Consider the following 25,697-nt stretch of genomic DNA (forward strand, 5'->3'; position numbering starts at 1 on the left):
ACAAAATGCTTTAAAATGATTATTATTGGCAGTATACTTACTGTTTTAGTATTTTTGTATTAACTCTATGGTTCAAGCGTTCCAATTTCGTGATATATTTTTATTTCATCTATTTTGAGACAATCTGCTTTCTTAGTCTAGTAATTCAGTTACATCATTTGTTAAAGAGCTAAGTGTATCATCGATTAATTTGGTTAAATGTGTTGCCAGGGGAACCAACTTTGATTGCACAAAGAAATGTATCGTTAAAAGGACTTTAACAAGGTTACTTATACTTTCTTAAAGAATGAATTTATGAAAATAAAACACATCAAGCACAATCATATCGAAATGAAGATGTTATATCAGGTTAATTAATTAACACTGGAAATGTCAAGATTTAACAAAAAACATACACATTTGTATATGTTAGCAAATAGCTTTTTTATTTGATATCTCAGCCTGTCTTTCTGGAAGACCAGTTTCTAAAGATTAAATTAACAAAAACACACTTGGTGCTCAATCAGCAGTAATCTTGTAATTGATTTTGAAGTGACTCCTGGGGTACACTGTTGTGGAAGTCTACCTCAGAACATTATACTAGCACCTAGCAATGGGACTGATTTTGCATGTTAAGTACTTCTAGCTAGCTACGCAACATCTCAGTATCAAATTATTTTCTTTGCTTCATGTTTTCAATATTTTTTTTTTTTTTTTTGAAAATTGAAATAAGATTTTTTATCAAATGCTTTATACGAAATCCATTTTCATGCTTCACATTTGCAATTCAATTCATTTTTTTTTTCTAAATATATTACTTCAACATAAACAAGGGATACCATCAATGTTCTCAAATATGCACAGACAATTAAAAGGTTTACAATATATTAGGCTCATCTTCAGACCAAAATTAGGAGTGACGTGACGGACAAAAAGAGCTGTAGATTTTTAATTACGCATAAAAAGAGGAGAAAAGTTTCTCCGTATGGTTTTATGTCATGTAGTAATATCCATTGAATATTTACAGTCTACACTAACAGTTTCTGGCAAATTTTATCCACTCTAAAAATCTCCAGTTGGAAAATATAAATAATCATGACAAGTAGGTAAGTTAAAGTATAGACAGGGGTGTTTTGAAACGTTATATAATGTGGAAATCTAGGAACAATTTTCGACTATCGTAGTCCGCTTAGTATCATTTCTGGTCAGACGAGAGAAATATCTATCCATTTGCACAAATCGTTCAACATCAAAGGTAAACATAGATATGTAGAAACGATGTATTATCAATATAACAGACTCACACAGCAACAAAAATACAATATGTTATTACTAGTGACATCTTCCCCTCAATCGCTCATTTAAAGTTGAAATGATGTGAAATGTTATCCAATTAAGGTTTAAAGTTTAAACTTCCTGAAAAATGATGTTATATATGGTATAGGTTTAATGCAAATAAGTGCACGGGATACTCGAAAAACAGTAACCCTGACATTTACAATGGACGGAGGAACCTCCACCTGGGAAATGACCGCCTTTTTCACCGGTAGTCCTTCGTCATTCATGTGTGTGTGTGTGTTTTTTTTTTTTTTTTCCAAGTCTTAAGACATTACTCTTTATTTTGTATAAAGGAAACTCAAGGGGAAAAGCCGAAGACATACATTTTCATTAGTGAATTGGTTCAGCTCGAGCATTTGTTTTTCCTAGGTGATAAACATTATTTTTCACACTTTGTAAAATTGTGATATAGGTATCTTCAATAATTGAGTGCTTTTAACTAATTTACAAAAAGTAATACAGTTTTATTGACATTTAAATAATTATGAAATAGATACCTGAGAATCAATTTACAAAAATCAAGATATCTTTTAATGTAAGAGGTTGAAAGAATTGGTGTGTGCCTTTTACTAGTGAAGATTATGCTTATGCTTATCTATAAACATTGATAACTGGATTTAATCTGGGGAATCAAACATTGACATTCAGCTCCCTCAGGTGGGGTGTCCAGTGGTCTGTCAGAATGAGGGGGAGGGGGTTAACTTTGCAAATCTCTTGTATTCCCAATGGAAAATATCCCAAACAATACTATTCAGTACCAACAGGCTACCAAGGGTATTTACATCTGGAGTCATGTCTGAAAAGAAGAAAAGGAAAGGTGTTCCTAGTAGTTGTCATGCGGCATGAATGTCCACCAATATCAAAATACGGTCAACAAAATGTATAGGCGATACCTACATTTGAGCTCAAACACTCAGACAGCTATATGAATAAACTGTAGGTGACTGCTACATAGGATAGCGTATCAATATGATTGATATCAAGTCCATAAAGAATTTTGCCGTAGCTCCACTAAGTTTAATATTGTAACAGATTTCTTGTCATAAGGTCTTTCTCTTCTTTATCCCTCAATAATTACTTGTTAGTCATTTTTTGTCCTGCTGTTTATATATACGAACTGTCTAATTGATAAAACTTTAGAAATTCTGAAGTTATCTGCCCTTAGACCATTATCTCGGATTAACAAACTTTGTTCAGGAGTATTAAGAATACCCATATTCTACAATCACTATTCCTGGGACCGTGATCTCTTATCATATGTAACTAACAGTTTTGTTAAGGTAAATAATTTAATCGACGGAATTTTTATCTACAACAATGGCATATAACTCGTACATTCCATCTTTTAACTACATATATCAACTACCACTCTCTCATATCTTTCATACCTCTGATCTACTAAAGCTATGAATATTTACAATGAAGGATTCAGATGAATACTTAACAAAACAATGTACAATGTTAAACCTAATCTTATTGAACCCCGATTTCCAGGAAAATCCAACCTTTTGAATAAAAAGTATCAACATGGTTACCCAAGTTTTGAATTGCAGTTTAAGTTTCAATGCAAGATAGATTCCCCTTTCCTGAAAATAGTCGTTTATTATGAACCCATCTTACAGTAAAATGATGACCTTCCCAGAAGAATCTAATCGTATTTTAACGTAATTTCTATAAAACTGGTAAAAGAAAATTTGAGTATTTCCTTCATATAAGTTCCCAAATGATGGAGCGTCGTAGGGTTACTATAGCAACGACGTGAGCATATTCCATTCTGGAATCTTGAAGAAACATTCAGCATACAATAAAAAAAATAATAATTAAACTTCGACTCCCATACAAATTTCCTTCGTATTTCCAACCACACACGACAACAAACTGAAACACCAAAATATCCTATTATTCCAAACATAGTAAATCCTTCCACACGATAACTTCTGGTCCTCCTAATTTCATGTACGCCGACCTGGACCCTGCCCCGATCCCCATACAAGGGATATTGGTATCATATTAACAATAAGTTCATATTGATAAAAAGGAAGCAATACTAAGAACTTTAGTTATAGTCGATTAACATTTTTCGGAGAGTAATTTTGTGTGCGCCGCACTCAACCGTGAAAATTTGTCGTTTTGTTCAATAGTCCAACAGATTTATGTTAAGTATGCTTTTACAGTACTCCTTTTCTGTTCCCGACAAACGGGACATCTCTCAAGGTGACTAGCACAATCTACACATGTACATAAATGGCCACACGGTAGAAAAACTATCTTAAGTTCTTCCTCAAGACACACTTTGCATTTTGTACGCAACCGCAGCTCTTCAATTTCTGCGTCTAAAAAAGAGAAAGACTTCTTTTAAAAACACATCCAACGTTTATAGAGCTTTAACACCTGATGATAAAATTACCTGATGCACCTGGTAGTATTGGTCTTATTGAAGCATAAAGAGTGGCACAAAATGAATGATTGCCATCAGATTCGCTTTGTAATTTCTATTTTACATCTTTGTTACAATACAATACAAAGTAAAGGTGTGGATTTATCTCCCCCTAAGAGCCCAAGTAAGGACGTTTTATAGCACATTTTCAAAGGTTTCGGGATGGTAAATTAACACTCGGTAACAAAAACACGCTAAGAGCTTGCTAAAGTCCCTAAAACGTCTGAAAATATGTTATTAATACAAATATAGGTCAAAGTACACATAGAAAGTAACAGTCAATTGATATCCGTGCATCTTTACTCCGGACAACCAAATTAGTACGGTATGGCTACAACAGAGACATTAATGATATCGAATATTGCCATCAACTGTAATATCTTAGCGTAAAACCAGTCCCATTTCCCTATAACACTACCTGTTTTGGTTTCCTCAGTCTCCCCCTGAATACCAATTTAGACATCTCTAACGATCAATACACAGTGAGCAGTAGACATTCTATTCCCATTTATTCTTGGTTTTTCGTTTTTTCCCCCACGATTTCTTGTTACTACTTCAAACGCCGTCATTACGAGTAAGAAAGTCGTTATTACTATATTCAAACGAGAAAGAAGATACATTTTTAGTGTACAACTGAAGTTTATGTTTTCTTTGTGGTCTTATTCTGCTTCCTTATCTAGTATAGAAAGACTACCAAACAAGTTAATTATATAATTTATGATGGGAGAAACCTATTTGCCAGTTATGACTCTAGCAGTTGTTTGATTTGTTCCGTACAATGGTCCCACGAAACGTCTGTATATTCTAATATCCTTCCTACGACCAAAGCATACTAATGCCTAATGGTCATATAGACAATGTCAAGGGGCCCTATCGGGAGCTTCATTAAGACTCTGTAATATTGAATGTAATATTGCTGGAAAGGGAACATAAGCTTTTACCAGAGGTATTAATATCAATTAGATAATTCAATTAAAGACATCACAAAACATCTTGAAATGTGTCTTGGAATGACAAAATTTTAGCTCGGTTAGCCCGTTTCTGATATTTGTATTAATAGGGCAACAGACTCGCAGACGGTATCAAATGCTATCGAAAGGATATTCAGTGTAGGCAAACTACAATTTCATTGTGTATTTTTTTTTTGTGTGTTCTTTAGACTAGTCTTTAGTGATACATATCTACCCTTTTCTCATATACTTCGTAAACAGAGGTAATATATGCATCTTTTCAAGCCATAGGGATAGGACAAGTTTAAATGGTTTTATTACAAAGAAGAGGAAGAGGGATAAAAAGTGTTCGTAGTTTATAAAACAACTCGATTAGGACCAGACGACTTTTTCCTTTTTTAAAACAGCAAAAAGGATTTCCTGCTCTTTTTTTAATCGTTAGTCTCTAATGATTTCAAAATTACTTTTATATATATATAACTTAGCAACACAAATGATGAAGGAAGACAACTTTTTGACTCGTGCCCTGACTGGGCCTCGAACTCACGATCTACGGCACCCAATCGCCTAGCCAGAAATACCCGCAGCTTATACCGCTGCGCCACATTGGCGCTCTTAAAAAGAACGTTTCAATGGCGCAGTGATGGTCGGCCCGATACCCTGACATGATCATTGTGGAAGTCGTCTTCAAGATGATATGATATGATATGATCCAGGTATTCATATCATCTTATAGACGACTTCCACAATGATCATGTCAGGGTATCGGGCCGACCATCACAAAGTTGTCTTCCTTCGTCATTTGTGTTCCTAAGTTATACATCTATTTATCAGCACAATGTATCATATACACTATGTGCTGGTGATCCGAAGATATAGATTTGAATTTCCTGTCGTAGTTGTACCGAGAAAAACATATATATATATATATATTATAATCCGACCTTATTAATACTAACCGGAAGTGTACAAAACCATTATTCCAACTCAATATTATCCCTCTTTTTGCTGTTTTTATTATTATTAAAAAAAAATAATAATATACAGACCTTTCATATTCCTCTCGTTTTTTTCCTTTTGTTGTTTGGCTTCCTCCTCCAGATCCTCAATGTCTATTAGGCATTGCATTAGATTTGAAGCATTGAATACATCTATAACCAAAAGAATCATGAGGGGTATAGCAGTGTATGGTTTTGCAAACTATATTTCCATGAACACACTGTATAAAGCAAGGATACAACATTAAAATACATGTATAGTTTGTCATATTGTAAGCAAGTATTAGGATTAGCGACTGATAATTTCTCATTTTTTTAATTCGCTGATAAATGGTTATTGAACTGTCTTTTATGAATGCGTTTGCCATATGTGTTTATGATGTTTCACTTTCTCTTTTTCTAATGCAAAATTAGGGTTTAAAAACCATCTAATAAATTTCTTGAAACAGCAACGACCATAATTGAGATGTGGCTGTTGCTGGTTAATCGCGTATCAACACCACCATGATATATTTTAGATCGACAAGTTAATGCATTCTAGCAGTATGAGTTTACATCTCTACTATTTTCCGGAACTGAAGCTTTATCAGTTTTATGGATGTAAACCTGACGTAGTGTCCGAATAAAAAATCCGAAACAAAAGTTGATCAAATGCTAATAGATCTCGCAATGAATATATATCGTTTGTTCAATTGATATAAAATTTACTATGCGTACGGAAATTCTCCTGGTACCTTTTTGATTGGATTTCAATAGAGCAACTGCTTCCAATATTTGCTCGTTGGTATATGATCCGACTAATCTGACGGCCAGAACAGCTGCATGGTTGAATAAGTCCGCGTCATTTTCAGGAATATCGTTACGTATGGAACCACTCGATGACTGCAGATATACATAGATCAAAATTGATATCATTTCTACTGATATACAACTGTACAATTGTATACAGTTAACTTGATTCGTTATTTAAAAGAACTGGCTGTTCTGTATAACTACATCGAAATAGCTGTATGTAAATTGTATTAGATTTATTAGCTGGCTCTTGCATATTTTGTTGTCTAACTGATTGTTCAAAATATTCTTTTTATTATAAAAATTAGATAGATAAAAACAGAACCAAGATTTCGATATAATTAAATATCATTATTTCGAATCTATTCACAAAACTGTTAAAATCCGCCATCGTTATTACACAGCAATCAATCAAGCTGATAGCAATGGACAAATTAGATATCTTAAAGTTTCGGTTGAGAATTGTGAAAACGCATCATCCTAATTGCGAAGTTAGATTCGAGATTTAACCGTTTCCGCGATTTTGTCCTTAGTGGATAGAATGGGATTCGCGAGATGGCCATAACAAGCCACAATACTATTCGAGTGTGAGCCGAGAATACGTTCCATACAAAAATGATAATACCTAATACATGTGAATATTCCTGATAGAATGTACCCTATTGTTTATATCCGTGCGAAAGTACACATCTGTCAGACGAGACAGATAACCATTATAGATATACATGTAAATTATCGCGTTAATACATACCTGGTATGTCGTCATGTTCTGTAAGAAGATTCTTTCTTTACGAAGATCTACAACAAAACATCTTTATTTTATTGTGTTTATAACAATGATTTAGGGGAAATAGGAAAGAAAAACCGCCATTTTCCTCTATATCCACGACAACAGACAGCAGACTTTCCGCAGTTGGTGTTTTACCTGATTGAATGAATCATTCCATTTTCATGAATTTTCAGTCATGGTACGGCAATGGCAGCAATTTACATTAGGATTAAGTATATATTACAGATATTTCATCCTCTTATTCATGTTGTATTTAAACAGTCTAAACAGAAGGTGTTTACCTTTCCGCAACATAACTATATTCCCTGTTGTTAACTCTCTTGAAATATTTTCGTTTTTCCAAATACAAGGTAAAAGTATTGTTCAAAATGTGAAAATGTTTTATGGTCGTATGTGTATTAAACGCTTGACATTGGAGGTATGTTTCAATCGTCTTATACCGACTTCTTCATATGAATATATATATACAAGATATAAAACCGCCGTTTATGTTTTGTATCAACGTACTTGCAATACAAATGTATGCTTATTATTCATAAATTTTGGATTTACAGAATGACGGCAGATCAATATAAGCGATACAATTACACACCTATACATAGTGTGGTAAATTCAATACTCACTGGTAACAAAGTTGATTTTTCACTTTCTTGGAACAGTATAGCGAATACACAAATTTACGAGTGCGAAGCACGAATGAAAAATATCGAAATATTCTGCCATACGAATAAAATATATGTTATATTTAACGGGAAACCATTCAATTTTCTTTTTATTGCATTTCATATGCTTAAAACAAAATTAAAAACATCGAAAAAATTAAGCGTCAAAAAGTGCGGGAATCAGTAATGACATCATCTCTTTGTGACGTTACTCCACGTCAACTTGACGGCGCTATTTTGAAAGGACTGATCAACGCCATTTCAGAGTTTTCTGCTGTTATAGGAGAATATGTGCATGAATAGCTAACGTCACGTGAGTATTTTGTCAAAAACTAGTCTGAAAATTTCAGAAATACGGCAAAATAAGCAACTTATCAATCTCTGCTTCCACTGGAAAAATCGGCAAGTTTTAATGAAGTGAATACAAAGGTTAGCTCTGGTTGGTCAAAAACGGAAAACTTATATTTTCACTGGAAAATCTTATATTTTCACTGCTAAATCTTATATTTTCACTGCTCATAGCTGTAGTGAAAATATAAGTTTTATAAGTTAGATAAATTTCTATATTTCACTGGTAAAAATGCAATAAATATATTGTAGTAGAGCAGTAGGCAATGCCACGAGAGGGTGTCACCACGACTCGTGTTGTGTTCTAATTATAAGGTCGAATGGTTTCAACCGGTGACACCCAGTCATGTTCTGCCGCAAAAATTAACAAGTTTATTTAGGTAAAGATGATGTATGAAATATGTACAATATAAGATAAGTGTAGCTAGCTGTTGGGGCCTAATCCATGTACAATATGGCGTGTTGTCATTATAACCGGAGATATATACATATGTAAGCGAACGACAGAGTTAAACAACTAATACTGCACAATGCTGTATACATAATGCTCAGGAATAATAACTGTAACATATGTCAAGAACTGGTGTGCCCTGGATAAACAACTGCTAACAATATAGCAATAGGAAGCTAAAATTCAAATAAAGCTACAAGTATGCTAATATAAAGTTCACCCCCCTGTGTAAAGTTGTCTACCTTGCATCGTCTCAGCAAGGGCAGACGTGATTGTATGAAAACCACCCAATCTCCCAAACTACAACAACAACAACCCTACATATAAATGAAACTATAGCATACTAAAACTGTCAACAGACTACAACGTTTCTATAAGCAAAGCTACCACATTCCGCTGACGGAACGATAGGAGGTACTACATAAATAATACTAGAACATACTGCAAACTGACAACCTAACACTGAGGTATAGCTAAACAAAGCTGCCGCATTCCGCTGACGGAACGAGAGGTAGCTATAAGCCACCCCTAACCCGGAAGTAAACTAACCAATACTGAACAAGCCCAACATTCCGCTGAGGCTGTCCTCACCTGTATAACTACAGTAGAGTGGTCTAGAAATATAGAGAGAACTGACTCCGGATAACCAGACGACAAATAAAAAAAGGCCTTACAAATAAGACCATTTTCGCCAGCATGGCGACGAAGTAGGCATAAAAAAACAGGCGACAAGCGCACTGCAACAAAATACCGGGATTATATGGCCATAAATAACACCCGGTACGACAAGAATGGAACCCAAAGGTAACAAACTATTTCACCTACATAGCTAATACAACGACACGACGGGACAAAGGGGTAAAACTCCTAACTTAATACTTATTGAAAACCGATTCCGCCACAATATATATACCGGTATATATATTACGACACGTTCAACCGCAGACTGAACGTCATAGGACTTAAAGTTTGAGCCAGCCTATCCCTCAAACAATAAGACTAAAACTGTCAACAGACTACAACGTTTCTACAAGCAAAGCTACCACATTCCGCTGACGGAACGATAGGAAGTACTACATAACAAGAAATATCTTTAATCCCGTATGTAAATGAAGAATCTGGACAGGCTGAGGGAGCAGTTTGAAAAATGGCGTTCTGAGCGAGGAATTCGGCGATGTTTTCACGGATTATTGTGTTTTGGATGTAACAATTCGTATTGAGTGACACGGTAGGTTAAAGGTGAATGTTTCCTGATGACGGTTGTATATAGTGTGCACCGTGTCAGTTTGAATAAATGTGTTTTTTAGTCGATTGAAGTGAGATGGGGTGCCGTTTCGCTCGTGGCGACGTTACCAACCTTCAGTACATATACAACTGATATCTTTTTCTTTTTTTTTTTAATTCTCATTTTCTATGCAAGCGCCTGTGGGAACGATAGGTAGCTATAAGCCACCCCTAACCCGGAAGTAAACTAAACAATACTGAACAAGCCCAACATTCCGCTGACGGAACGGTATACCCACTAGATAACTATCTATAAAATACTGAACTACATCCCGCTGACGGGACGGTAAATTAGGGAGGCTGTCCTCACCTGTATAACTACAGTAGAGTGGTCTGGAAATATAGAGAGAACTGACTCCGGGTCGACAGAGCTTTATTTAGTGGCGAGAATAGCCTCTAACCTAGAGATACCATAAACAAGTCATACAGGTCAAACGATTGGTCCCCGGGTAACCAGACGACAAATCAAAAACGGCCTTACAAATAAGATCATGTTCGCAAGCATGGCGACGAAGTAGGCATAACAAACAGGCGACAAGCGCACTGCAACAAAACACCGGGATTATATGGCCATAAATAACACACGGTACGACAAGAATGGAACCCAAAGGTAACAAACTATTTCACCTACATAGCTAATACAACGACACGACGGGACAAAGGGGTAAAACTCCTAACTTAATACTTATTGAAAACCGATTCTGCCACAATATATATACCGGTATATATATTAAGACATGTTCAACCGCAGACTGAACGTCATAGGACGTAAAGTTTGAGCCAGCCTATCCCTCAAACAATAATTGATACATAATCTACGAAGCAACTTAATGCATATGTACGTGTTATCTATGGCAAGCCGTGTGGGTTTTTACCTATTGAAATGAAGATATCTCTATTTAATTAAAGATATCTCTATTTAAAATGAAGATATATCTATTTAATTAGAGATATCTGTAATTTAAATAAAGATATCTCTATTTAAATAAAGATATGTCTAATTTAAATTACAGATATCTCTATTTCAAATTCAGATATCTCTATGTTGAATTACAGATATATTTAATTGTAATTGAGATATCTTTATTTTAAATAGAGATATCTTTAATTCTTGTCCAATTAAAGATATCTTTATTTAAAATAGAGATATCTCTATTTGAATTAAAGATATCCCTATTTTAAATAGAGATATCTTTAATTTTGTTTAAATAGAGATGTCTTCATTTTAAATACAGATATCTCTAATTCAATTAAAGATTATAGAGATATCTTTAATTGAATTAGAGATATCTGCAATTACTTTGCAATACAGATATCTCTATTTCAAATACAGCTATCTCTATTTGAATTAAAGATATCTGTATTTACACGTGTTTGCTCAGTGCGAAGATTGATATTGAAACACAAAGAAAATAATGATTACTCCCTAATCCTGATCAGTGTTAACGAAACGCTTGTAATTAAATTGGACTATCCGGATCCCATATGCATGCATGAGAGATGTAGGTCTAAACCGATAAACTTGCTACTTGGAGGGGATTTCTAAAGAACAGAACATGGCAACTGTTCTACGGTAAATAGAGCGAACTGTTGCGGCTATACGCAGTACCATTGAAAGCAGCCCGCCATTTCGCGTCACTACTGCTTTACTTCCGTCATGCGCAAAAGGGAGAATCAAGGGAGCAGTCGTTTTTCCTATTTGATGGTTAAATACATATATCTCTATTTCATGTCAAATAAAGATATCTTTAATTCAAATAGAGATATCTGTATTTAAAATAAAGATATCTGTATTTCTACAACAATTAGAGATATCTGTATTTGAAATAGAGATATCTTTAATTGAATTCGAGATATCTGTATTTGAATTAGAGATATCTGTATTTGAATTAAAGATATCTTTATTTACAATGCAATGCAGATATCTCTGATTGATATAAAGATATCTTTAATTGAATTAGAGCTTCTGTATTTGAATTAGAGATATCTCTATTTCGTGTTTAATTAGAGATATCTGTATTTTAAATAGAGATATCTCTAATTCAAATACAGATATCTCTAATTCAATTAAAGATATCTCTATTTAAATTAAAGATATCTCTATTTGAATTAAAGATATCTTTAATTTTTATATTAATGATGATATCTTTATTTTGAATACAGATATCTGTATTTAATAGGTAAAAACCCAAACGGCTTGTCATAGTTATCAATGTAGTACACTAATAAATGAATGCAATACTAAGTATGTGTACACGTGAGCATACAATATGTGGAATGTGTATTTACCAATAAAGAAACTTATATCCTTTCTATACCTTTGTTCCATTATTACTTATACATGTAGAATGTCGTACGAACCTGTTCTCTATGCCACTTCCTCTAAAATCCTTCTCCTGATGTATAGCCAATAGAGATAATATCGTGTGTAGTGAAGTATAATAGTAGTGGCGTTTACTATTGTACCTCGTGTAGTATGGATATGACGGAAACTCCCTGTTACTAAATATCATTTTTTTATGACGGACACTGAGAACACATGAGAACAATGGCACGCCCAGTACAGTCTATTCTGGGAATGTGCATATGTACAGGTAGATATTTACCTGTATTAAGTCATACTACATGTACTATATAGATCACAATATATCCTTTTATTATATTAAAGGTGGCTGTCAATGTTTCTGTATTGTTTATATATATATATTTTTTTTTTTTTTTTTTTTTGTAATAACGATATTAACCAATTCAATTTTAAAGCATAACACAAAATTCTGAACCATATGGCAATCATAATGTTAGGAGAAAGAAACATAGTAGAATTCAATACTTGCATGTATACCGATAATACACTTATACAGAACATTTATATCATTGTACGTGATATGAGATTATTCATAAAATTTTAATATGCATACACAAACCATAAAATAGCCGTAGTTATTTTGTCCTGGGGTCCTGTATGTATCTATTGTAGGCGATGTCCTTGTACAGAAGAAATTTCATCCGGATCTGCATTTGCCTTGTTATTGGTTGACAGGGAATAGTGTGATAATAGCCATCCTGATGTTTGTATACTTAAAATCAGACAGCTTAAACACGTATCTCAATAGTTTAATCCAACAATAATATGGTTCAAATGTAATGATGAAAAATGATATTAATGAAAACATTAAGATACTCTTTTATGGGGTGATCAATCGCTAAACACTAAGGAAAATGAAGAAATATTCATTTCAGTGCTGAATTTCATTTGTTACAGTAAAAGATATTTTTCAAACACCACTGAGGTTACATCAAATTTTCCAGAATTGAAAGTATCAAATATGTAATCAGCTGGAGTATTTTGTTGAGAAGTTAATTTGTCCATCTCATTTTTGTGTGTAAATGTCCATGATTTAACGCCGTAATAGTGTTTTAGTTAAGGAATTAGTATAAGCTTTCAGCTTGTTTTCCAATCATTTATATATATACGATTTGTAATCATTTAAGTTAATAAGTATCAGGAGAAATACCAGCGATATACAACATGAATCATCAACAACTAAAGAAAGGTATGTCACTTCTGTATTTGAAAACCAAGATACAGGGGAGAGCTGCCCATGGGAAGCCATCTTGAATGAGGCATTCTGGGAGAGAAACAAATCCTCCATAGATGCCTTCAATTCTCTCCCCTGTATCTTGGTTTTCAAATACAGAAGTGACATACCTTTCTTTAGTTGTATTTTCTTGAGATTTTATCTTTTCAGGTTCTTTTTGGACATCTTCTTCTTTCAATATCTGTTGTTGATGATTCATGTTGTATACCAAAAATCATTGGAACCAGATTCATCAGAGGCCTTGGTGATTAAAATGACAAATGATCCTGATGTTTTTTTTTTGTTTTTTTTTTTTCATCTTTTCTTTTTTCTGAATTAAAATGCATTTCTTTTATTAAAATAAATACTAATTTGTAATGTACAATTCATTTTCTTTACTAATACTAATTTATAATGTACAATCATTTCTTTTATCAAAATAAATACTAATTTATAATGTACAATTCATTTTCTTTACTAATACTACTTTGTAATATACAATCATTGTTTTCTCTAATTTATAATGTACAATCATTTTTTAACAACATACATGAACATTTTAACAATACATAACAAAAAACAATTTTATTTATCAACAATGTTTTTTAAAATACATATATCACAGATCAAAAATAAATCTACATGTGGTAGATTAACATAGTACACAATATCTTCTTGCAAACATCATAGGGGAAAGACACTGTTCTGTAGAATGTTCAATACAATTTAAAATGTTATTTAACAACTTAAAATGTATAACTTTTGTAGGTTTAATACCTGTTTTACCAAAAGTTGTATATACAAGAAATTGTTTGAATTCTTCATTAACATCATAATGTATCATGTTTGAGACATATCTATATATCATTATTTGAACTTCTATTGGTATTTTCTGAAAAAATGGAAATTATTTTCCTTTTTAATACAATGTCATGACATTTATTATTTTTTCTTTTACTACAGCATAGTGATGTCCTATTCTTGAAATCAATATCACATTGTGGTAAAACCCTTTCTAAATATTTTTCATATTTTTCCAAATTCTGTTTATAAGGATTTGTAAGAATATTTTTAATCATTCCTATTTTTTTTAGAATGATGAATGAAAACATGATCCTTTTTAGCAAGATCATTAAAAAAAATGTGCAGTATCCACTCTCCTATGTTTTAACTGTAAGAAAGAAAGATTAAAAACCATAAGGGTATGTCATGTTGGATTTAAAATCGATAACTCTCTTATCATAGACACATCTATATTTTTTCAAACATGTTGAATTAAACAGTTTGAAATGTAATCTACATCTAAGAATTTTCCTATCAGTAATATTTACTTCAGCTGATGGATCCATCAAAAGTTGTTTCATTGTGGAAAAGTTGATCACTTTTGAATTGATGTAATTGAGGCAAAAATCTCTCACTTTACATACTTCTATACCAGTATTTGTTCTGTATCCATAATTTTTAGGTCCCAACCCTATATATTCTACAATGTGTTCATCATCTCCTAATTCATTTGTAAGTTCCCCTAAATACTTTCCTAGAGTTAATTTTACAGGTTGTGTTTTCTTTGTTAGATATATCAAACTATCTGTATCTGTATACATGACATTTTCTTTTAATGTATCCATTTAATCATACAGGTGTAATCTTGCCCAACATGTTGTGAATGTAGCTATGAATATGTTGGTAAAATTATCTTCTTTCAAATAGGAATCTTTGACTAGATATTGCATGTAGATAAGATTTTCATTTATGATGTGAAAATCAACAATATCAAGAGTATTGTTTGTAATGAATTCATAAAATTTACATACATCTGTACTGGTGAAAAATGTACTTTGTGTAAATTGTTTCCTCTGTGCAAATTTACCCCAGAATGAATTCAACAACAATTTAGAAACTACTCTAAGTCCAGGATTACTTTTTATATTAGTTAGCTGGATATTTTCATGTTCAAAATATGCTTTAACATACTTTTCCCTATCACTCTCAGTAATACAATCCACAGGCCATCCACTAGCTTCCTGTTTGAATTTAAGAAAAGTGTCTACATATTGTCTAAATAAATCAGAAGAAGTTTCTGTAAAATGATACACTTCATAAATTTTGATAATTCTATACCCCTTTTCAATAGCTGCCATGTACCATGTACACCATGTGCCCAACAAAACCCTATCTTCATCTGAACAGTGACAGGTTTCATGTGATTGTATTTCAGAACATTGTTTACACAAGGGAAAAGTGAGTTTTCCTCCAGTACTTCTGACTGGTAAGACAGGTAGATACAGTTTTCTAGGGGGCAATATCTTTAGTTTGATTATTCCAAAATACTCTTCAACAGGTTTGAAATTTTCAGTTATGATGGTAGGGTGTCCTACAGGGTATTTGCAATATTTGTTTACAAAAGGGTAGAGTGAAGTGAAATCAGCATAATGCATTTCTTCCCCTTCTTTCACTTTGTGATGTAATTTTAAAGCATTCGTTCTTCCACCAAAAAAAGAATCTCTGGGATTCAACCTGTCTACAAGATCTAAATTTCTGACAAATTCTTAAATTTGAACATTATTTTTCAACTCCTCTAAAAACTCATTTAACGTGAACCGTGTAGCCACACTGTTCTAGATATCTGATTTTGTTTTTATTTTTTTTTGGAAATTGACATTGTGAGTCATGTTATTATTGTGAGAAAATATTGCTTTCTATCATAAGGAATGCAAGTTTCACAGGAGTGATAATAGCAACCGTTGAATTCCCAGATTTCTTTATCACATATCCCATTTACAAAATATTTACCTATTTTAATTTCTCCCCTGCTATTGAGTGCATGTCTAACTTGTTTTCCTGTCACATGTTTTACCCATTCTAGCCATTGAATGCTCTCTTTATTATAAGCCACACCTGAGCTATATCCTTGTACGGGTATTCTACCAATGTCAGATTTTAGGAATTCTGCTTTCAATATTAAATCTGCATCTATGACATTATCACCTACTTTATATTGACCAGCTATTTTGATAGCATTAACTTTAAACCTATTTCTTAGAGTTAAAAGGTATTGTTCTCTCATATAATTATGCTTGAAAGTGTGCATGGCTACACCAGCAGCTGTTTTAAATAGGAATGGATCTATATTTGCATTTTCTATCATCAGATCTCTAAATTTAAGCAGGCTCTTTTTAATATGTCAACATCCGAGTGAGCATAATCAAACAATTCTTTTTGGAGATCAAAAACATCATCTTTTTTAGTTTCATACCATTTTAAAAATTTATGTCTACCTTCAGGAGACATTTGATCTATGCAATAATATTTCACATCAGGATAAGGTCCTACATAATCTTTATTTTCACTAGTATTGAAAAGATATGGAAAGTAACCTTTTTGCATTTCTTTCAAAGCAAAAGCTTTAGGTAAGTCAGCTAATTTCATAGGTAGAAAATTGATAGAATCTAAAAAATTGATATTCAAACCTTTAGCAACTGACATGTGCACGAGTTTTGTTCCTGCAAATATTGGGTTTTTAGGAGCAATTTCCACACTCCCCAGATATTCTAGAATGAAATACCCATCAAATCCTTTACTGTTATGAGCAATACATGTAAAATTAGCTATCTCTTGGTAAATAGCCATTCACCAAACTGTTTCATTGTGGGAAAGGAAATCTCTTTTTTGAAATCATGTGAAACACTTCCACAGAATTCACAGGTTTTCTCATCTATGGAACATTTGTCACATTTGGTGTGTACTATGGCCATGTTCTCTTTATGGATTTCTTTACCACATATTTTGTCATTGCAGTTATCACAAGTAGTACATTTAGGACAGAAGGGTTTTTCTGCTGTAATGCAACCTTCACATGTGGGAGGTTTCATATACCCCATTTCACAAGTATATTTTTCATTCTGTGTGGTTTCAAAATCATAAAAGATGTAATTAGTTACTCTAGCCATACTTCTCACAGATCTCAAATAACATAGATGACCATTTTTAACATTTTGTTTACATTGGATACATTCATAAGTGAAGCATTCATGTTCAGACCTTTTTGATTTATCACATATCAAATGACAAGTTGTACACTTCATTTTTGAACTTTTACATGTTCCATCAGCATTTTTATGTTTTCTGAAACATTCTTCATTTCTGCAAGACATGCTACAAGTAGTACAAATGATAGTTTGTCCTTGAAGACAATCATCGCTAAAACATAGCCTACAATGATGTTGACAATTGTGTCTATTTTTTTTACAATATGGAATTTTACAAAATATGCAAAAATAACTTTGATTAAAAAATGCAGATAAACTAGCAATGGTATCATAATGTTCATGATGATGATATAAAAAAACATTTTCTTATTTTTAGCTGTAGGGTATTTAATAAATTGGTTCTGACATTCTAAACTAATAACACCTATTTCAATACATAGTATCGGTTCAAATTTTCTCAAATCATCTAATGTGACAGGTTTATTTGGAGGTAAGCCTGCTTTAACCATCAAGGCTTTTGCAGCCATAGTTTGTGTTACAGATTTACTACATAAATCTTTATAATAATATATATTGCAAATACCTTTTTGTAAAAGTAATTCTAAACATGTCAACTTATGTGCTACAAGTTCTCTTTTCACAATGTCATTCTCCTTAACACACTGTTTGGCATAACCTACTAAAATTGCTCTTGCAGCACAAATGTCTTTTGCTGTTATTTTAATGATACTCCTTTTATTCTTAATATGTGTTAAATTTGTAATATATGTTTTACCATTGCCAGATTGCATTTGTAAAACCCCTAATGTCACTATAATTTTTTCTACCACTTGTAAATCTTCATTACTGTTGGGAGTTTTTTCTATTTTTTCCATAACTTCTTCAGGATCAATACTGGGTTTTGGTGGAATTATTATGGGTGTATTCAGATCCGGATGTGAAATGGTTAGTTTTATTTTATCATTTTCATTTTTCTTTAATTTCTTATGGGTCAAAAGTTTTTTTTAAAGTGTCTTTAATCTTATCAAGAATATTTATTAGTTTTTCTTCTTTTCATAAATCTTCGAAATTCACTATGAAATTCATTTCCTTAGCTCTTGATATGGCAAAGTTCCTTTCTGAATGAAACTGTAATTGAAAAAAATGTAATTGTAATTCAGTGAAAAAATCAATAATTTTTCTCTTTTTTTTCATTGTTTATATTTTTAATCATTGATTGGGTTTTTTATTAAAAAAGAATACATTTTTGGAGACAAAAAAACATATTGACATAATACTTACAGATATCAGTCTATCTAATTCCTAAAAAATACATTAATATAAAAAAAACATTGTTGATAAAGAAATCTATATTGATTGCTGTCCTAGATTTCAGAGAGAGGATTTGTGTTTTTTATACTTGAAACAATACTTGAAACATTACTTGAAACAAGTTTCACCTTATACTTGAAACAATACTTGAAACAAGTTTTCACCTTATACTTGAAACAATACTTGAAACAAGTTTCACCTTATACTTGAAACACTATTTGAAACAATCTTTTAGGGTTTACACATGTCTTAAACATGAAAATGTAATATATTTAACATTTTTTAAGGTTTACACATGTTTAAACATGAATATGTAACATATCTAATAATTTTTACTCACATCATCATCCTCCTCCCCACCTTCAACCGTTGATGTCATTGGTGACCTTACATGTGATAATATCGGCATTTCTGGTGATGGCATTTCTGGTGATGACCTTTCTGGCGATGATGCCGATGATGGAAAAGCTGGTGACCTTGTAGGTGATGATATCGGCATTTCTGGTGATGACCTTTCAGGTGATAATGTTGATGCTGGAAAAGCTGGTGACCTTACAGGTGATAATATCGGCATTTCTGGTGATGGCCTTTCTGGTGATAATGTTGATGTTGGAAAAGCTGTTGACCTTACAGGTGATAATATCGGCATTTCTGGTGATGGCCTTTCTGGCGATGATGTTGAGGATGGAAAAGTTGGTGTCCTTATAGGTGATACTATCGGCATTTCTGGTGATGGCATTTCGGGTGATGACATTTCTGGCTATGATGGAAAAGCTGGTGACCTTGTAGGTGATAATATCAGCGTTTTGGGTTTAAAATCCATCTGCAAAAAAAAAAAAAAAAAAAAAGTCAATAATGATATTTAGATATGCAAACAAGAGAATTTAGTAAAATTCTTTATACTAATAAAAAGATTCTACACTATGAATAGAATTCAGATGACCTTTAAGGTATATAGGTCTCTTGTTATATTGTATTAATAGTTGTCATTCATATTTTTTTATTACATTGATTTAGCACATATAAAGAATAAAAAGAGTATGATTGAAATTTATGCAGTTACCACCCCCTCAGATACTAGGAAAGTTATCGAGGTTTCAATAGCCAACTGACAATATTGTCATTATCTGAGAGTCTAAGGTTGTATGGTAGATAAACTAAGGGTGAAGATGAAATTTTTAAAAATTCTGTGTATACTTTTTGTTTTTGCATATTTTTGCATATTTTAGTCTTTTTTTGCAGAATTCTTTACCAGTTTTTGCAGATTTCTTAACCAGTTTTTTGCAGAATTTTTAATCAAATATTCCATTTTTCTTGTTTATTTTTTAACACAAAATTTGCAAGTTTCACTATATATTCTTACTATTTTTTTGTTCATTTTTTTGCATGTTTTAGTCATTTTTTGCAGATTTCTTAACCAGATTTTGCAGATTTCTTAACCAGTTTTTTGCAGAATTTTTAATCAAATATTCCATTTTTCTTGTTTATTTTTTAACACAAAATTTGCAAGTTTCACTATATATTCTTAGTATTTTTGTGTTCATTTTTTTGCATATTTTAGTCATTTTTTGCAGATTTCTTAACCAGTTTTTGCAGAATTTTTAATCAAATTTTGCATTTTTCTTGTTTATTTTTTAACACAAAATTTGCAAGTTTCACTATATATTCTTACTATTTTTTTGTTCATTTTTTTGCATGTTTTAGTCATTTTTTGCAGATTTCTTAACCAGATTTTGCAGATTTCTTAACCAGTTTTTGCAGAATTTTTAATCAAATTTTGCATTTTTCTTGTTTATTTTTTTCAACACAAAATTTGCAAGTTTCACTATATATTCTTAGTATTTTTGTGTTCATTTTTTTGCATATTTTAGTCATTTTTTGCAGATTTCTTAACCAGTTTTTGCAGAATTTTTAATCAAATTTTGCATTTTTCTTGTTTATTGTTTTCAACACAAAATTTGTAAGTTTCACTATATATCCTTACTATTTTTTTGTTCATTTTTTTTGCATGTTTTAGTAATTTTTTGCAGATTTCTTACCCAGTTTTTGAGGAATTTTTAATCAAATTTTGCATTTTTCTTGTTTATTTTTTTCAACACAAAATTTGCAAGTTTCACTATATATTTTGCATATTTATTCATTTTTTGGCCTATTTTCAAACTTTTTACACATAAAAAGCTAAAAAGTGTCAAAATAATATGTTAAAACAGCACGTTAGCATGCTAAAACAGCAAACTAACACGTTAAAACAACACGTTAGCATGCTAAAACACCAAAACAACACGTTAAAACAGCACGTTAGCATGCTAAAACACCAAATCAACACGTTAAAACAACACGTTAGCATGCTAAAACACCAAAACAACACGTTAAAACAGCACGTTAGCATGCTAAAACACCAAATCAACACGTTAAAACAACACGTTAGCATGCTAAAACAACACGTTAGCATGCTAAAACACCAAAACAACACGTTAAAACAGCACGTTAGCATGTTAAAACACCAAAACAACACGTTAAAACAGCACGTTAGCATGTTAAAACACCAAATCAACACGTTAAAACAGCACGTTAGTATGCTAAAACACCAAATCAACACGTTAAAACAGCATGTTAGCATGCTAAATTAGCATGACAAAATTCATGATTTAGTTTTTTATGTGTTTAATTCAGAGTTATGGTGTGTATGGTACAGAATGCTAAACAATATATCTATCATGTCTTTTTTTATTACAAATTTAAGAAATCATGTCTTTTTTTATTACAAATTTAAGAAATCATTCCTTTTTTTATTACAAATTTAAGAAATCATGTCTTTTTTTATTACAAATCTAAGAAATCATGTCTGTTTTTATTACAAATCTAAGAAATCATGTCTTTTTTATTGCAGATCAAAGAAACCATACACATTGAGTAAAGTAGACAACTCCCCTATAGAATATAAAGAAGGAAATACTCACAACAATATAGATCAATTACAAACATATGAAGAACAAACTCAAACTGAAGATGATGATGAAAATGGAAGAGAATTTAACCCAGTGATTTATGATGTTGAACTGTGTACAGCTTGGGTAATGCAACGTTTTTGAGAATAAACTCTAATTGTGCATTGCTGCAGAAACGTATGACAACTCTGAAACTGACTTTTGAACAAATGGTATTGATAGAAGAACTCTCTCCAGCAATTCATTCACGTATACAAGATTTTAAAGACAACAAATCTGTAAAATATTTACAAGAATTAGGAAATGATGTTTTCATAGGAATTCAAACACCCTATGTATGTGTAGATATTAGAAAGTTCTTTAAGATACCTGCCACTGATCAAATACATCCTACAAAAATAGAAATACCACTATCTTTTGTAGAATTTGAATCTTTTGTAAACCATATTAAACATGTCTCTTCCGTTAAAAATAGTCAATAGAATATGTTATTACCTCAAAAATAAGTATTATTTAATTACATGTAGATGTAGATATTTGATTTTTAGATATGATATGTTTGTAAATGTTAATTCAATAGAGAAATATGAATATGTTATAAAGGGTATGTTTTATGATGAACAAGTTACAGTTAAAAAATTAGCTGTATTACAAACATTTACTGAAGCTTTAGATAACCATCATCATACTGATAAATATATGAAAATGTTTAGACAATTTAGATTAACATACTGTTTGTAATTTGATGTTTGTAATATTTTCTCATTTCAATTGTGTTCAAATAAAAAAAATTAGTTGGAAAAATCTGAGTATTTTCTTATTTCATGGACCAAAAATGGGAATGGGATAGGTTTGTTTGCTGAAAAGTAAAGAGAGAAAATTGAAAACATGTTTTTAATGTCTTTTATTTTCAAAAGTAGAATACAAAATAATCAATCTGAAAAAAACAATCTTCATAGCAGCTCAAAAATTCCGTGTATTAGAAAAAAAACAACACTGTTTTTCATTTTGTTTATTCATACAAAAATGATACAACAAATCTCATGAAAAACATGTACCTGAAATGCAAAAAAAACTTACCATACTCATCTGAACACCATATAAAATAGACACACTTTTTCAGAGATTTTCTCAGAAAACGTGTGCCTATTTTACAGAAAAATACCGTGAAAAAAATGTTTGACCAAGGGAGATACATTATATTTACTAGAATCTAATATGTTACATTATTGATTAAATATATACTAATTTTTAATGAAAAAAGAAAGAAAAAATAAATATTTATTCTAAATACTTACCACACACCCGTCACCTCTGGAATCCAGGACAGCAATGGAACGCTGGTATGAAGATGTTCTAAATGTGACGTCACAAGAAGCGCCACCTATGAATAGATTCATTGAAGAAAACATTCTACGGAAATCCATACTAAACATGAAAAGACACTATTTAACCTTTTAAAATTATTAAAATTGTGAAGACATCAATTCAGAATGATTATTTTGAACTGAGATGATTTCATTTTACAATAAAATCTATCTAAATCTACTGTAATCTCCAAAAAATGACCTCCGTACAACTTCTTTTAAATAAAAGATATTCCCTCGTAAATAGTGTCCGGATTTCCCCATATAGTAATTCAAATATACGGAGGAATTCGGACATATATATGGGGAAATCCGGAAGACAAATATCTTGTTAATTAAACTAGTATTTTACAGAATGATGTATCATTAAACTTAAAATCGTCTTTCAATAAGCAGTTATATATATTCAAAATGCCATTTTTTTTGCATCAGCTAACCTTTTTTTAAAGTTTTACCAAGGCTACCGAAGTACTTTGTATGGTCGATTCTAGAACTATGTTGATTTCAAGTAACGATTACCTTAAGCAAGCTTTCAGTTTCAAATTCGTTTTGTTTGATTTTGATTTAGTTGTTATTTTAGCGATTTCGCATTTTCATATAAGTTTTTTTTTATTATTTATTTAATTTCATATTTTAATCATTTTCATTTAATTTTAACCAACACTTACAGACCAGAATAGTGTTGTAGTGATGAAGATGGAATATCGCCAAAGTATTTGACAAAACGATTTTAGTTTGGTTTGTTGATTTTAGCTTACGTTTGATTTACTTGCGCCTTTTCTACTATATGTACATTGCACATATATTCCAATTCTTTATTTCAATGTAACTTTTGTGATATGATAATTACATTTATGTGATATAACGTTAAACATTTTTATATAGAGACTTACCTCTATATGTTTCATTACTCGTGATCATAAGGTTATACTCTATCACTCCGTTTTCTCTTCTCCGTTGAGATATAGGTTCAATATTACGAGATAATATCTAGTGAGTAGATCTACTTGTCGATTACAAGTGTAGGTAATTGCGAGCACAGTCCTTTTTAACGTTTGGAATTTAGATTTTCAGACTCTTTTTTAATTTCCTACCCACAAAAACTATTGTCATTTCGCTGGTTATTTGGGGGATGGCGTATACATTATATAAACTTTATTCATTTAACAACAACATATACCAACATATTTTAATCGATCTTGTTGGCCCGGATGGAAGCGCGCAGGGGGTCTTATTGTGGGAGGAAACCAGAGTACCCGGGGAAAACCCACGTGGTCGGGGAGGTGACCCCAAACCTATTCACGGCCAGTAGGGTATCGAACCCCGGTGGTCTTGGTGAAAGGCGAGTGCGCTACCCCTGCGCCACCCGACCACCCGACGTACAGCACTTTTCGTTGTTCTCGTACAATTACCTTCACGCTCTTATCTGTTTCATAAATATTGATTTTGGGTAGCCGGGTGCTTTAGAGTGGAATTAGTTAACTATTGTTATATAGCTCTGTGCGGATAGCGTCAGATCGATTGACCTGTTTATTATTATTTCATTTTCTCATGCAAATTTGTGTTTTAGGAATCATTTTATAAATTTCTGAAATTTGAGCAACGACCATTATTAAGAGTTGGTCGTTGCTGGCATCAACACTGTCATGATTTATTTCTGATCGACAAATTAAAGACTTTAGGCAGTATGCATGTATTTGCATCTCTAACATTATCCGGAACTGAAGCTTTATCAATGATATTTGATTTATTTTGCTTTGTTAATCAGTAATATGAATACAAAGCGCACGTAGTGTTCGAAAGAGAATAAATCAGGTACAGAAAGTTACAAAATTGACAAGGACAGCTTCGTGTTTGAATAGGTCCGCGTCATTTTCAGGATTTTCCTAGATCAAAATTAGCATTAATTAGTCCTTATGGGATACAATTGTTAAATGTATACTGTTAAATCGATTTATTAGATAAAGAAGAATTTAGTTCATGTGTAGTTTAAGAAGGCTTTTTTCAATTATTTATATTGTTTGTTCACTGGTTGACCTTTTTTATGTAACTAATCATATTTAACTCATGACACATTCAAATTGTTTATCCTGTGCAAACTATTAGATATCGGATATTTATTTTTATCTTTTTCTTTCCTATCTGTCCCCTTTTTCTTTTCCTACTTTAAAAAAAATAATTATTATTCAGCGAGCAGTGTACTCCATACAAAATGACTTTTCTATGAAATTATATCATGTTTTAACAAAGTAGTGGATCTAACTCACAAAGTTCACCTTCAAAAATAGACAACTCACATTTTCGAATGCCAAAGGTGGGAAGTATGATGTAAGTTTTCCATTGCATGATTTTTTTATCATTCAGGATTCAGGTTAAGTTAACACCTTGCTACTTAAAAAGATGCAATAGCACTATGTCCCTCCCCAGGTCATTTAAAGAATAACTAAATTATTGAATTTATAACTGAAGACACCT

General features: G+C 31.9%; 1 protein-coding gene across 1 annotated transcript; it reads right to left on the reverse strand.

Moving 5' to 3' along the window:
- Positions 1–402: 402 nt before the first annotated feature.
- On the reverse strand, positions 403–23,248 carry LOC117329010 (baculoviral IAP repeat-containing protein 7-like). The gene is made up of 6 exons (XM_033886688.1): positions 23,154–23,248; positions 19,248–19,730; positions 7,246–7,292; positions 6,437–6,584; positions 5,754–5,855; positions 403–3,650 (listed from the first exon to the last, which is right to left on the reverse strand). The coding sequence occupies exons 3-6, from the start codon at positions 7,258–7,260 to the stop codon at positions 3,469–3,471; spliced, it is 447 nt and encodes a 148-aa protein (XP_033742579.1). The 5' UTR covers positions 7,261–7,292; positions 19,248–19,730; positions 23,154–23,248; the 3' UTR covers positions 403–3,468.
- Positions 23,249–25,697: the final 2,449 nt, after the last annotated feature.

Source organism: Pecten maximus, chromosome 6 (assembly GCF_902652985.1).
Source record: "Pecten maximus chromosome 6, xPecMax1.1, whole genome shotgun sequence".
Lineage (NCBI taxonomy): Eukaryota > Metazoa > Mollusca > Bivalvia > Pectinida > Pectinidae > Pecten > Pecten maximus.